General features: G+C 34.9%; 2 protein-coding genes across 2 annotated transcripts in view; both read right to left on the bottom strand.

Moving 5' to 3' along the window:
* Znrf1 (zinc and ring finger 1) overlaps positions 1-10,420 on the bottom strand; it is a 163,173-nt gene that overhangs the window by 82,879 nt on the left and 69,874 nt on the right. The gene's annotated exons all lie outside the window — the stretch shown is intronic.
* LOC116070201 (vomeronasal type-1 receptor 2-like) lies at positions 2,815-3,765 on the bottom strand. Its single transcript, XM_031341466.1, has one exon. It carries the CDS (start codon positions 3,763-3,765, stop codon positions 2,815-2,817), a length of 951 nt encoding a protein of 316 aa, XP_031197326.1.

Raw genomic sequence — 10,420 nt, 5'->3', positions numbered from 1 at the left:
ATGATACAGGATCTTAAGAAAGACATAAATAGCACCCTCAAAGAAATATAGGAGAACACAGGTAAAGAAGTAAAAGCTCTTAAAGAGGAAACACAAAAATCCCTTAAAGAACTACAGGCAAACACAATCACACAGGTGAAAGAAATGGGCAAAACCACCCAGAATCTAAAAATGGAAATAGAAACAATAAAGAAATCAGAGAGACAACCCTGGAGATACAAAACCTAGGAAAGAAATTAGGAGCCATAGATGCAAGCATCACCAACAAAATGCAAGAGATAGAAGAGGGAATCTCAGGGGCAGAAGACAACTTAGAAAACATTGACACAACAGTCAAAGAAAATGCAAAAAGCAAAAAACTCCAAACGCAAAACATCCAGGAAATCCAGGACGCAATGAGAAGACCAAACCTAAGGATAATAGGTATAGAAGAGAGTGAAGACTCCCAGTATAATGGGCCAGTAAATATCTTCAACAAAATTATAGAAGAAAATTCCCTAACCCAAAGAAAGAGATTCCCATGAACATACAATAAGCATGCAGAACTTGAAATAGACTGGACCAGAAAAGAAATTCCTCCCATCACATAATAATCAAAACACCAAGTGTGCTTAACAAAGAAAGAATTTTAAAAGCAGTAAGGGAAAAAAGGCAAGTAACATATAAAGGCAGGCCTATCAGAATTATGGCAAATTTCTTACCAGAGACTATGAAAGCTAGAAGATCCTGGGCAGATGTCATACAGACCCTACAAGAACACAAATGCCAGCCCAGGCTTCTATACCCAGCAAAATTCTGAATTACCATAGATGGAAAAAACAAGATATTCCATGACAAAACAAATTTACACAATATCTTTCCACAAATCCAGCCCTACAAAAGATAATAGATGGAAAACATCAACATAAAGAGCAAAACTACACCCTAGAAGAAGCAAGAACGTAATCTTTCAACAAATCCACACAAACCTAATTCCACCTTTTGCAACAAAAACAACAGAATCGACAATTACTTTTTCTTAATATGTTAATTTTAAAATTAATATTACCAACATATCTTAATCGATTGCAATCCAATAATATGAGGAATTGAAAATTTGATTGTCATCCAATGATATCTCTAATTTGGTAATTGGAGAAATAGGTCCAATATTGTACAATCTATATAAACTGTCAGCTTGTTTGTTTGTGACAGTGTCTTGCTGTGTACAACATAAGAGTATTGAAATCTTGCTTCTCCTATCTCAGCCTCTCTTGTGTATTATTGTTTATTTCATATTTTTACACTATACTATGGTTTTCAGAACAGCTTATATATTTCAAAAGTATTTATATACCCAAAGAAACATAGACAATTAACTAGGTAGGTCACTTGTACAAGAACAACAAAGTGAGACTGAATGCTTTGCTTGAGATTTGTAACTCTTGTATCCAGTTTGAAGAAGAAGACTTTATAAGTTACTCTTTCTCTGAGATAAATGCTTTTCCAAATTATCAAAGCTAATGAACCAAATTCTTACCCTCACCAACTATCTGTGCCACCCTCCAAGCAGAACCATTGTTCATTGAAACAGTTGGTGAATGACTTTATGGATAGACCATCTTAATACACACACCATTTCTTAAATGAATGTAACCTGTTCTCTGTGGGCTGAGAATGAAGTCACTCACTCAAATCAAATAGCTTTGACCATAGCATGAAGTCTGTATACAAAAATCGAGCCTACAATTCATTTCTTGGTACAGCAGAAGTATCAACCCTCAGCTTAGCTACAATGGAGGTAAAATCCTTTGGTGTTGTGAGGGTCGTTGAAGTATAGCCTTATTACAATGAAACCCAATGTCTAAAAATTGTTCTTATTTTGGGCTTGTACCACAGTAAGAGCCAAGATTTTAAACTCTACTAAATACAAAACAAACAAAAAGAATTTATATATTTGTGTTCATTTAAGAAAATACTAGTAGTGATGTGTTATTTTTAAGTATACAGCTAATATGTTTGGAGTTATTTAAAATTTATATTAAGAAAAATGTATTTTCACTATTGCTTTAGATGAGCATCTACATAAGACTGTTAAATTAATTGTTGTTTTATATCAAACATCTTTTATAATACTTATTTTTATTGTTATAATATTTTATAAATTTTAAGTAATATGACAAAAAAGATATTGTAGGTATTGAAGGTATCAATGGGAGAAGTGGTGGTAAAAAAAGGGAACAAGAATGTGATTCAATTCCATTTAATTAAAATATGTTTTTAAATGTTAAAAAAATCTTACTAAAATAATAGAAATAATTATTGGTACTGAAAGTCAGCTATGGTCCAAGGACATCCATTGGATAACTACCAATTGTTACACATAAGAGTCCCATCCACAGCAGTATTTGTGGTAGCTGGTAGTTAATAAACAGAAATTCATTTATTCAATATTTAAAAGGTGCTTCTTAAACAGAAACCAATGTAAAATCAATAATCCAAGCTCCAAATGGTATTTCAAAATTTTGATTAGAAGGATTAGAAGTGTTTTCATAGCGAAAAATCATGAAATAAAATATTGTTCAAAATATTTAAAATATGTCTATTTTATACAAAATATCATAGTTTCAGTGGTTAATGAATATTAAAACTATTAAAATTATGTACATGGAGTTTTATTCAAGAAAAAATGTTAACTACCTGAAGTTTTAATACTATACAGAATGTCTGAATTAGAACTAATATTATTTCAAGTATTCAAGGTCCACATTAAAATTGTTTATTACCTGAAAATCATTAAGACACTGTTTTTAAAAGATAGTGTGGTTTTTCAGTTCAGCCATGTAGTGAACCTTGAAAACAGGTCATTCTCAGTACAGAAAATGAAGAAGTAAATTGCAAAATAACTTTATTATTCTTCATGAGAAAAAAAGGGCAGATGGTTGGATAGCCTGTTGTTAAAATTCCATTAATTGACTCCATTCTTGGGACTTTTTCTTTTGTGTAAAAACCATAAAGGGTGATAGAGTTGTTCAACCAAAAAATTAACACAAAGCAGCACACCAGAGACAGGATGCTGTGAGTGGCTTTGCGCTCAGGAGATAGCTGGGAGGAAAGGCTGGGACAGTGGAGATGCTGGGCTTTCTTGTAGTGTCTGTAGAGAAAAATCACCATGTAGAGGCTGGCCCACATCATGACGGCCACATAGAAGATATCGTGAATGATGATAAAGCTATTAAATGGCCCTGGATTGTAGCTCCCAAAGTGCTTGCTTTGACAGTACCCATCTGAATATCCATAGCCAATGTGACTATTATTGGTTTTGGCTATTACTATGTCAATCATATACCCGTAGATAAGTAGATTAATAAGCCAGGAGCAACGCAAGGAAGAAAACATCCACGTAGAGAGTCTAGGCTTAAGCCAGGAGGCCAACTTCGAATTACTAGAAGTGATGGTGATGACTTGGAATGTACTTAGAACAGAGGTGGTACAGATGGACAGACCCCGGCCGACCCTGGATGTAAATAAAACTGCCTTACAACCGACATCATCCAGAAAATTGGGTACTCCAAAGGATAACATAATATCTTTTATCAATGTGAATATAATTGCCAATATATTAACTATTGTCAGGTGCATGAAAACTGAATCTATCAACTTTTTTAAATGAGCTTTGAAGAAGAAAGTGTATACATACACCATTAACAGTAATGAGTTCCCTATGACACCAAAACAAAACTGGAATATGAGAAAGATCTGGAAAATGGTGTCACTTGGAAGCATGATGTTAAAGTGGGTGAGGTTTGTTAGGTCTAGAGTACCAAATAAACAGACTCTTTTTTAAAACAATTTTAATATGGTGTTTGTAGAAAAATATACAGAATGACAGCAAAGAAGCAAAGGGGAGTGATGAAATGTCCAACTCTTTTCTTTCCTTTCTTCCTCCTCTTTCTCCTCTTGCTCCACTTCTTATTTGTCCTCCCTCTAATCCTCTTTCTCTTCCTGTTTCTCCTACTCCTCCCCTTTCTCCTCCTCCTTTTCTTTCTCTTAACTTCTTCTTTTGGTTTCTGAAGTCATGGATTCTCTGTGATGCCCTGTATGGAACTTGCTCTGTAGACCAGGCTAGCCTTGAACTCACAGAAATTGATCTACCTCTACATCCCAAGTTCTGGGAATTAAGGTATGCACCACCATCTACTGGAGAAATGTACAACTCCTTTCAATGTTAGGTCCAGAGATGACACTTTAGCAACTGCATTCCTGGGATTCTTCACCATCTTAGAGGATAGAATGAAGTGTTGAAGGTTGAATCTACTCAAACATCCTGAATTCTGTTATGTCAGGCAGAAGGATATGTTGACCTATGTGAAAGCTGAATTTCGATATCATGAGGAATTTAAAAATAATTTGTTCTATATGTATGAGTGTTTTAACTTCATGTCTGTATATTATATATATACCTCTGAATCAAATCTTGGATCTCTGGAAGGAAAGATAATGGTCTTTAACTTTTCAGACATCCATCAAGCCCCAATGAATTTCTATTCATCAGTCAATATTTTTTCTTTAGTCTAAGTATCAATGCTTCATATTTACAACAACATTTGCTTCTATCACAAATTTAGTAATGTGTGTACTTGACCTTTAGCGTTTGAGTTGCACATACATTTCTGCCAGCTAAGTGATGACTAAATTCTTAGACTTTCCATGTGGGACTCTTTGCCTCTCATTATACTCTACATGCTGACCAGTGATGTTTTGAGGAATATCAACTCATTTTATCTATTTATTTTGCTCACAACTTAGAGCTGGGAACTCTAAGGCAGAACACAAAGACCAGGTTCAGACTACATACCCCATCATATTGAGCACATCTTCACAAAAATATGTTTTCTGTGATATTCAGTGACCAAATCAATCAGTCTGGTTTTTATGGATGAACCCACTCTGAGATTTGAATATTTTGTCATTTCAATGTCTGAATTCTATTTCCATTTGAAATTTCTTTTCTATTTGTGTTTTAGAGGCAGAATTCTCAAGCCAACTGTTACACAGAGGACAACAATGACACAAGATTCATCAACTTTGACCTTGAACTTCACAACATTGTTATACCACTCATGTTCTGTGGAATTGGTGAATATTAAGTTCAGACTCATTCATACACTGATCTAATTATTTATGTTACCTAGAATACAAACCTTTATTCCTTGGAAGATATCTCGGGATTCTTCAACTGTATATTTTATCCCATAAAGGTCTATTAGACTTTTCTCAATGTCTGAATTCTCCTTACACACCATGAATCACTGCTTTGGCACAAGTCCCATACTCACGATATCCTAATGTGAGGGAGCAACATTTAAAATACTTAAAAGAATGAGTTGTACAGGCGCAATACCTATCTAAAGAAACAAAATTAATTTCAAATTTTGTATCAATATATAAGTATATATATCAATAAAAACTAAAACTTATATCAGTATATCAACGTTACACCAATGTAAAAAAAATCTAACTTCAATTTTCCATCAAAATTGAAGATTTTTGCCAACGTAAGTTAATAGCTATAAAATGATTTCTTTAAGAGTAAATTTAGTCTTAGCATGTAAAAGTTCTGTTTGACAAGAACTTCAAGTCTCTGAATAAGGAAATTGAAGAACTCAAAAGATGGAAAGATCTCCCATGCTTGTGGATTGGCAGGATTAATATAGTAAAAAGGGTCATTTTGCCAAAAGCAGTCTACAGATTCAATGCAATCCCCATAAAAATTCCAACTTAATTCTTCACAGACATAGAAAGCACAATTTGCAAATTCACTTGAAATAACAAACAAAAAAAATAGCCAAAACTATTCTCAACAATAAAGGAAGCTCTGGTGGAATCACCGTCCCAGAACTTAAACTGTACTACAGAGAAATTGTGATAAAAACTGTATGGTAGTGGTACAGTGACAGGTAGGTGGGTCAATGGAATAGAACTGAAGACCCAGAAATGAACTCACACACCTATGGTCACTTGTTATTTGACAAAGGAACTAAAACAATCCAGTGGTAAAAAGACAGCATTTTCAACAAATGGTGCTGGCTCAACTGGTGGTTAGCATGTAGAAGAATGCAAATCAATCGACTCCTATATCCTTGAAGAAAGCTCAAGTCCAAGTGGATCAAGGACCTCCACAAGAAACCAGATACACTGAAACTAATAGAAAAAAAAGTGGGGAAGAGCCTCGAGCATATAGGCATGGGGGAAATTTTCCTGAACAAAATATCAATAGCTTATTCTCTAAGATCAAGAATTGACAAATGGGACTTCATAAAGTTACAATGCTTCTGTAAGGCAAAAGACAGTGCCAATAGGACAAAACAGCAACCAACAAATTGGGAAAAGATCTTTACCAATCCTATATTTGATAGAGGGCTAATATCCAATATATACAAAGAACTCAAGAAGTTAGACTCCAGAGAACCAAATAAACCTATTAAAAATGGGGTACATTGTTAAACAAAGAATTCTCATCTGGGGAATACCAAATGGCTGAGAAACACCTAAAGAATTGTTCAACATCCTTAGTCATCAGGGAAATGCAAATCAAAACAACACTGAGATTCCACCTCACACCAGTCAGAATGGCTAGGATAAAATACTCAGGTGACAGCAGATGCTGGAGAGGTTGTGGAGAAAGAGGAACACTACTTCATTGCTAGTGGGATTGCAAAGTGGTACAACAACTCTGAAAATCAGTTTGGTGGTTCCTCCAAAAATTGGACATAGTACTACCAGAGGACCCAGCCATACCACTCCTGGGCACATACCCAGAAATGCTCCAACATGTAATAAAGACACATGCTCCACCATGTTCATAGCAGACTTACTTATAATAGTCAGGAACTGGAAACAACCCAGATGTCCCTCAAGAGAGGAATGGATATAGAAATTGTGGTACATCTACACAATGGAGTGCTACTCAGCTATTAAAAACAATGAATTTTTGAAATTCTTAGGGAAATGGATGGTTCTGGAGAATATCATCCTGAGTGTGGCAACCCAATCACAAAAGAACACACATGGTATGCACCCTCTGATAAGTGAATATTAGCCAGAAGTTCAGAATACACAAAGTACAATCCACAAACCACAAGAATCTCAAGAAGGAAGAACAAAATGTAGACACTTCATTCCTTCTTAAAATAGGGAACAAAATGCCCATGGAAGGAGTTGCAGAGACTAACTATGGAACAGAGACTGAAGGAAGGACAATCCAGACTGATATAGCTGTCTTCTGAGAGGCTCTGACAGTATCTGACTTATACAGAAGTAGAGGCTCACAACCATCCATTGGACTGAGTACAGGGTCCCAGTGAAGGAGCTAGGGAAAGGACCCAAAAAGCTGAAGGGTTTGCAGTCCCTTAGGATGAACAACAATATGAATTAACAAGTACTCTCAGAGCTCCCAGGGACTAAACCACCAATCAAAGAGTGCACATGATGGGACTAATAGCTTCAGCAGCATATGTATAGTAGAGGATGGGCAAGTTAGTCATCAATGTGAGGATAGGACCTTGACCCTGTGAAGATTCTATGCCCCAGTAAAGGGGAAAACCAAGTCCAGAAAGCAAGAGAGGGTAGAGTGGCAAGCAGGGGGAGGGGGGAGGGAACAGGGGTTTGTATTTGGTTTTTTTTTTAATTTTTTCAGAGGGGAAACTGGGAAAGGTGATATTGTATGACATGTAAATAAAAAATTTTTAAAGAAAAGTAAATTTAGTAATCCATTCCCACAACTCATTCAAGAATACAAGGTTTAAACACAGTCCTTCTAATATCTAATATTATAAACTGTTTGAGATGATTACATAATACAGGTTAAAGGTCAGATAATAAACTCGAGGTTATATAAGGCTCTGAATTTATTACAATAAAAAGTTTTCAACATTATTCAAAGAGTAAATAGCTAAGAGTAATCAATATCTGACAATTCAGTTATAGTATATATGTAGATAGATGGCTTTCAAAAATGTCAATGATCTGCAAATTGTAACATTCACAATCATTTCTTTATTAATAGAACATTTGACTAGGAGACAAGTCTAATCCTGACAGTACACCCATCCTACTTCGAAGAAGATACTGAACTTCATTACCTCCATATAGAGTTGCTCCAGTTCTGAAAAGCTAGCCACTGGGCAAAAATTGCCATAATTCATCTAGAGACAAAAAATACTGTCCAAGAAAGGACATATGATGTGGGATAGACAACAACTTAGCTCTACCAATACAAAGTAAATTAGTCCATCATAATTCCTACTTCTCTTAAGGTCTATCATAAGGTTCTGGGCCAGAAGGCTAAACACAGATGATGCAACGTTATGAGAAATACAGGAGACTGTCAAGACAGTCAGCTGTTTAAGATGGAAGTTATGTCTTTGTGCTTTATACATAGGCAATATTTCTTCTCTCAGATTTCTGAAGGGGTTGAAGACTAGTTATAATCTCATAATCGAACTTACCTTGTTTACCATTAAAGGAGATGTTCTAGACTTGAAAAGATGTTTTTCAGATAGTAATACAAGTTAAAAATCAACATAATTCAAACAAAACATAATTCAGAAACAAAATTATAAACTCATTAAGTTAGGATAGATGATAGAGTACTATATTCAAATGAATAGAACTGATAGACTAGGTTTTAAGAGTATATCATACCTTATGATTTACATAATTGTCATAGTTATGTTCAATTTATATCTGAAAAAAAGGAGCCTTTAAAATGGTCAAGACATGGGAAATGTAGTGGATTTGGCTTAATGCTGTTTGTATTGTATTAATTTTGGTACCCAACATTGTTTGCACAGAATCTTAAGGTCCATACATAAGATCCTGAGGGATCCTTGACCCCCAGTTAGTTCTGATTGGTAAATTAAGTTGCTGGCAACAATGGCTATGAAGGGCACACAGAGGCAAGACATTTAGGATTCCCAGGCTAGTGACAAAGAGGAAGGAGGATGAAGAGGGAGATCCACTATGAAGGAGAAGGAATTTAAAGGTGCCATACATGAGAAGATACAGGACGAAGAACAGAGCTTCCATCTAGGAGCAGGGGAGAGCAGCCCCAAAAGGCCTGATAAACTGGGTGCAGGGCAGCAAAGGTGGAATATAGAATTTAGTAAGTAATAACTTGGAAATATCAGAGGGAGGTAGAGTAGGCACAGGGAGGTAAGAAAGTAGCCCAGCCATTTAGCTTTTGAGGAATATTAAAATATAAAGGCTGTGTGTGTGTTTTTTTAATTCAGGATCCTAGAATTTTGGGGCAGGTAGTGAGATATATGCCACCAGAGGGATTGATATGAATAATCAATTGGGTACTGCTACATAACCTCATATATTCAAAGAGTACCTACCTTCTTCTAAGCTTTGAAAACACTTCTCATCTCTCCTTAGCTTATGGATTTTTTTAGACTCACATTTATTTCCTTTGGATCAGTTTTACCAAGGATTGATGGTTACCCACCTTAATATTCAACAGAAATTTGTTTTTATTTGTCAGTTCTCCTTGTTCTGCATATACACTTAGGTTCTTCAACTTTTCATACTTTTGTCTCCTAGCACAGTCCTAAAACTTCCCTCCACTAGCCATATCTTTAGTATTTGCTCCTGCAAAGAATAAGAGGTCTTAAATAAAATACCAGGCTATCATCTTAACAGAAATGAACAGAATCACTCTATGAGTAACACAGGAAGATACCACCTATGGAATATGAAATCACAAAAGATTAGCATGTACTTTGTTTTTTACATCCAAGAAAATGGAATTTAAATGCTGATAAACAAATATAGTCACATCAAAAAAATGATGAATTCAAATAAATATTATCATGTTTAATTTTATATATGCATGGAATCCTCAAGTATAAAGAAAAAATCACAAAATAATTTAAACCATAGCAAATATACAGGTGTGTTCCAATAACTGAGCAATGAGTTATCTAGTTGTACAAAAATACATGTAAGTAATGAAAAATAAGAATGATAATTTTGATTCAATCACATTCACAGTCCACAAAATACATATCACACATTATTGAGGACAGGCTATTTGAATTTTACTCACTGCAAATTTGTAAATGTTCTTTTTTTTCTGTGCATGAAACTATCTGCATGTTGGCATGTTGAAGGAAGAATGAAAAAGATCTACTTTATATCTAAGTGCTAAAAGACTCACTGCTTTAGACCACTGCAAACAAATCAAGTACAATTAAGAGGAGGAAAAGGTCCCTTTTGTATATGATGAACAGAATACAGCTGGAGTGCCCCAATGTATATCAGAAAAATTAATGAAAACATAACATACATTTATTCTTTAACCAAGAAAGGTAAACACCAACAGACAGAATTATATATTTAAGTTTCACCGACTTGTTCTAGCCACAAACCTAGACCT

Source organism: Mastomys coucha, unplaced genomic scaffold, assembly GCF_008632895.1.
Source record: "Mastomys coucha isolate ucsf_1 unplaced genomic scaffold, UCSF_Mcou_1 pScaffold22, whole genome shotgun sequence".
In the NCBI taxonomy this organism is placed as follows: domain Eukaryota; kingdom Metazoa; phylum Chordata; class Mammalia; order Rodentia; family Muridae; genus Mastomys; species Mastomys coucha.
The sequence above is the reverse complement of the archived record's forward strand: the minus strand, read 5'-3'. Positions and strand labels throughout refer to the sequence as shown.

What these genes read in the sequence shown, in the direction of transcription:
- LOC116070201 (XM_031341466.1), bottom strand. Translation starts at nt 3,765, where the DNA reads ATGCTTCCAAGTGACACCATTTTCCAGATCTTTCTCATATTCCAGTTT.